Raw genomic sequence first — 5534 nt, 5'->3', positions numbered from 1 at the left:
TTTTATTAATATTATTATTATTACTTCTTTCTATGCGAATATTTTAATATTTTGCTTGACGTAATTGAATAATAATAATAATAATAATAATAATAATAATAATAATAAGAAAGAGGGCGCTGGTGTTCCATGGTTGACAAGCCTTTTTGTCATATCGTTTTCTTTAATTAATTTTAATAGTTTTTTTTTAGGGTTTATTTATAAGTTATATATCAAAAGTTTTGTAATTTAGTCTAGTTTACAGTGATATAATTAGTTTTTTTAAATTATTTAGTAATAACTATATTATCTCAAGTTTAAATTTACAAATTGTTCAACGATTCCATGTGACAAAAGGAAGCGTGGGCAATAAAAAACCTTAGAAGGCACCTTAGTACATATAAGTTAAACGGATAAGTACCTCATTTTAAGACTTAAATTTCAATTGTAAAACGTTAGGCTAACAAAGAAATTGAACACATAACCAAAAAATTTTTTATTTTTTTATATTTCTTTGGTTAATTATAAGTGATTTGACTATTTATATCTTTATCTTATTTAACAAAATAAGAATTAAAATATTTTTACAATAATATAGGTTGATACATGATTTTTTCAGGGTGTAATTTCTATACCCCTATTGTTAAGTGTTAACTTGTGATTGTATGTTATTTTAGCCTTGTCTTAAGCTAACTTAATTCATTGTAGTAAAGTTTATTAATAATAACATAGTGTAACTAATACCTTTCTTAAATCTGAATCAAATTAGGAAAGAATAGTAGTAGCCTTTATATTAAGTGATATTAGTGTGAAAGGGTACAACAGATTTCTCTTTAACCAGACTTCATTTAATAAATTTTGCATCTTTTGAATTACTTATAAGAGTTAAATATCTTTGTCATACTAAATAAGAATAGAGGTAGTTCAATATAAATACTCATTATCTATTGGCTTAATGTAATGTATAGCTGGATATAACATCTCTGTACTCCTGTGTTAATCTACTGATTGTTTTAATACAGAATATTTTACCATATACTTTATGCAAATCTCCATTTTGATCTACATTAACACTAGCAGAGATCAACTTTTTCTGTATTACTTAATAATAGTAAAGAACTGTAATTTGTATGTTGTGTGCATACAGTCAAATGTAATCTATGTAATCTATTTTATCCTTAAATTAGTTTGTTTTGTTACTGCTTAGTTTATAATCTTGATAGTGTAATATTGCCTGTAAATTTGATTCAAGATCAATTAATTAAGTTATAAATAAGTAGCCTTTTAGTATTTGTTTCTAATATAAAAATTGTGAAAAAGCATTATACATTTGAGGGACCACAACTTAAACAAACCTTATACAACTTAAGTTGAAGTCTAATTGCATATTATAGCTAAGTAGTTTAGCCAAATATCTCTACCATACTCATTGAAAATGGGGATAGCTTAACAAAATAGGTTAATAAGATAGTTAGTAATATCTGATTTAATATATCAATTGGGTAAAAAATTTGTTCTGTCTAATCCAGTTGTCTGATAACTAGTGTTCTAATTGTATAATATTTAACCTTACATTAAATTGTTTCTGCCTTATTGCAGCATATTTTACATGATTTACAGCAAATTGACTTTTATAAGTATAAGAGACATAAGTGATAAGTTTAATTAAAAATTTTATAATAGTGAACTCTAAATACTGAATTAGAAAATGTTTTGGTATAAAGGTGAATGAATTTATAAATTTATATAAGTAAAAAGAGCAAAATGAGAACGAGACAAAGTAAGAACCAAAACAAATCTTGTTCTACTGTCGACCTGAGGCAGCTCGACGAGAATGTGAATTTCACTGCTTCTGACCCTGGCCACTCCAACGATGTTAGTCACCGGAGCCCAGTTCAGGAGACAACTCGTTCCCATCGAATAAGATGGACTCAGGAAGACCTTCAAGAATTGATGTGGTGCTATTTTTACTCTCAAAAATTTGGTTCAGGATCGGAAAGTGACACCTTTAAAATCTGGAGAGGAAGAAACCCAAACAGTAGGAAGGACATGACATCGAAGAAGTTGGCTGCCCAAAGAAGATATATAATAAAAAAAATTGAAAATGATAAATTAGAAGAAATTAAGAAAAATGTAGACTCCTCGTGCAGTAATGTTATAAGAGATAATGCACCAATAATAACAAAATTAAATGAGTCTAATAATAATAACCGATACGAAACCGATACTGACGAGCAATTGTTGACTGATGCAGAAATGAAGAGCATCGAAGAGAGACTAATTGAAGAGATAAAAAAAGTAAAGATGTGCCCATTAATAAACAGGGAGCCATTAAGGAAAATTTACAAAAATAAAAAGGCAACTGAAGTTTTACATCTTATAGATAACACCCTCATAAATGTATTAGAAAAAGTGGTAGACATTAATTTAACCACAATTAATGAAATTATATATGCTGCGGGGGTAGTTGCCACAGATATTATACTTGGGCCAAGAAAAGAAGCTCGTCATAAAGGAATAGAAACAAAAAAGTCAACATCACCAATATGGATACAAAGAATAGAGGGAAAAATAAAAAGAATAAGATCACATATCTCCCTGGTATCCGAAATGAAGAAGAATAATAATTTAAAGAAGAGGACAATAAAGAAACTGGATCACCTTAAAAGGATCTATAAATTGAAGACCATGGAAGATATAGAACTTACCATGGAAACTTTAAAACAAAAGGTGTTGCTCTATTCTCAGAGAATAAGGAGATATAAGAAGAGAGAGCAATTTTGGCGACAAAATAAATTGTTTGAATCGGACCCAAAGAAATTTTACAGAACAATTAGAGAGCAGAACATACAAAATGGATCCAGCACCTTAAATGTAGAAAAAATGGCAGACTTTTGGTCAAATATTTGGGAAAAATCTCATCCTTTAAATAAGAATTCTACATGGATGAATAAAGAAAAAGAAGCACATGCCTGGATTGCTTCTTCAACAATGTCGGATATAATAATGGCAGATTTGGAAATATGCCTAAAAAACACGGCCAACTGGAAAAGTCCCGGATTAGATAGGGTACAAAATTTTTGGATTAAGAATTTTACAAGTACCCATAAGTATTTACTGGTATCCATAAATAAATTAATAATGGGACGGCAAGAAATGCCAGAATGGATAACCACAGGAAAAACGTATTTGCTGCCAAAAAAATCAGGAGCTATGGAACCGAAAGATTTTCGGCCAATTACCTGTTTGCCCACAATGTATAAAATAATAACAGCTATTATTGCTGAAAAGATTTATGGGCATTTAAGAAAAAATAACATTTTCCCTCCTGAACAATATGGATGTAGAAAAGGGTCTTACGGCTGCAAGGAGGTTTTATTAATAAATAAATTGATCATGGCCAGTGCAAAACAAAAGAGGAAGAATTTAAGCATGGCATGGATTGACTATCAAAAGGCCTTTGATAGTGTGCCTCACGAATGGATTATTGAGGCATTGAAAATATATAAAGTAGACCCTAAAATTACAGCGTTCTGCGAGAAGAGTATGAAAAATTGGTGCACCCAGCTGGAAGTGCAAAAATACTCTTCTAGAAAAATATTTATAAAAAGAGGGATTTTTCAGGGAGATTCATTGTCGCCACTTTTATTTTGCATGTCTTTAATTCCTCTATCCAGACAGCTTAATATCAAGGATCAAGGATATCAGTTGGTACCGGGAGGCAGGAAAATCACCCATATGTTATACATGGATGACTTAAAACTTTATGCCAAAAATGAAGAGGAGTTAAATAAAATGTTACGGACGGTTCAAACCTTTTCCTCTGACATCAACATGAAATTTGGTTTGGAAAAATGTGCCAGAATAAATATTGTCAGAGGAAAGTTAAAACAAAAGCAGAATATAGAAGACTCCGAAGAAGAACTTATTAAAGAATTGGACCCTGGATCATCATACAAATATCTGGGGATTGAAGAAAATTTTGGGATAGCCAACAAGGAAATTAAACCTCGATTGAAGAAAGAATATTTTAAAAGATTGAGGCTTATATTACAGTCGGAACTGAATGGAAGAAATAAGATAACCGCCGTCGGCACATTAGCAGTTCCTGTAATAGAATATAGTTTTGGCCTCGTAGACTGGACGAAAGAAGAAATCACGCACCTAGATAGAAGGACAAGAAAAATATTAACCATGAACGGTGCGTTACATCCAAAGGCTGATGTGGATAGATTGTACGTCAGCAGGAAAGATGGAGGAAGAGGATTAAGACAAATAGAAGCGGCACACCAGAATGCCATAATTGGAATGGGAAAATACATAGAATCCCATCGAGAGGACCCCATCTTAGCCCAAGTTATACATGCAGAAGAAAAAACTACAAAAAAAGGAGTTCTAAAAAGGGCAAAACAAATCGTCCAAGAAAATAAAGAAAACGAAATAATGGAAGAGGGGCAACTTGCAACTTATAATAGCAAAGCCCAATCTCAGAAGAAATTAATAGGCAAATGGGAACAGAAAAAATTACATGGGCAATACCTAAAAAGAATAAATGCCGAAGATATTAATAAGAAGAGCACGCACAATTGGCTACGACGTGGAAAACTTAAAATAGAAACAGAAGCGTTTATTACAGCGGCTCAAGATCAGGCATTGCGGACCCATAACTATGAAAAAGTAATTCTCAAAGTCCGCCAAGATGACAAGTGCCGAATTTGCCAATCTCAATCGGAAACCATCGATCATTTAATTTCCGGTTGTCCGATACTGGCAAAACATGAATATTTAGAAAGGCACAATAAAATATGTCAATATCTCCACTGGAGTATATGCCGAGAATATGGAATGGATGGATTACCCAAGGAGTGGTACAACCACATTCCAAGCCCGGTTACGACAGTAGGTCCATGCACAGTTCTATATGATCAACAAATCCACACTGATAGAACTGTGCCAGCTAACAAACCGGATATCATACTCAGGCATAATGGGGAAAAATGGTGTAAGTTAATTGAGGTATCCGTGCCGGCAGAAAAAAACACCACAGCCAAAGAAGCAGACAAAAGGCTGAAATACAGAAATTTGGAAATTGAAATAACCAGGATGTGGGGAACAAAAACTGAAACGATTCCGGTCATCGTGGGAGCATTGGGAGCCATGCCACATTCAATAAAAGGAAATTTAAAGAAGATTATGAAGAACCTAAAAGAAGAAACCATCCAGGAAATCGCACTATGTGGGACGGCCCACATTCTTCGGAAAATATTATAAATAGCACCACCGATATTCGAGTATTTGTCCCTAAGGAATCGGGTAGAGACCTGGGATAAATGCTTAAAAACCCCGACAAATAAGAGCCTTGTCGTGTTTAAGAGTGACCATAATAATAATAATAATAATAATAATAATAATAATAATAATAATAATAATAATAATAATAATAATAATACATCATTATCATAAGTATTATCATCACTTATTTGATTCGATCGTAATCGAACAAAAGAAACAAATCAAAACGAAAACTCCGCCGCGAAAAAATTTTTAAAAAAAAA

The 5534-nt window shown here is 32.1% G+C and overlaps 1 protein-coding gene across 1 annotated transcript; it reads left to right on the top strand.

Moving 5' to 3' along the window:
• Positions 1-1743: 1743 nt before the first annotated feature.
• Positions 1744-5250, top strand: Phum_PHUM361000 (reverse transcriptase, putative; the record flags this gene model as incomplete). The annotated part of the gene is made up of 1 exon (XM_002427993.1): positions 1744-5250. The coding sequence occupies one exon, from the start codon at positions 1744-1746 to the stop codon at positions 5248-5250; it is 3507 nt and encodes a 1168-aa protein (XP_002428038.1).
• Between the last annotated feature and the right edge of the window lie 284 nt (positions 5251-5534).

The sequence above is a fragment of the Pediculus humanus genome, genomic scaffold (assembly GCF_000006295.1).
Source record: "Pediculus humanus corporis 1103172107775 genomic scaffold, whole genome shotgun sequence".
Taxonomy (NCBI): domain Eukaryota; kingdom Metazoa; phylum Arthropoda; class Insecta; order Psocodea; family Pediculidae; genus Pediculus; species Pediculus humanus.
The sequence above is the reverse complement of the archived record's forward strand: the minus strand, read 5'-3'. Positions and strand labels throughout refer to the sequence as shown.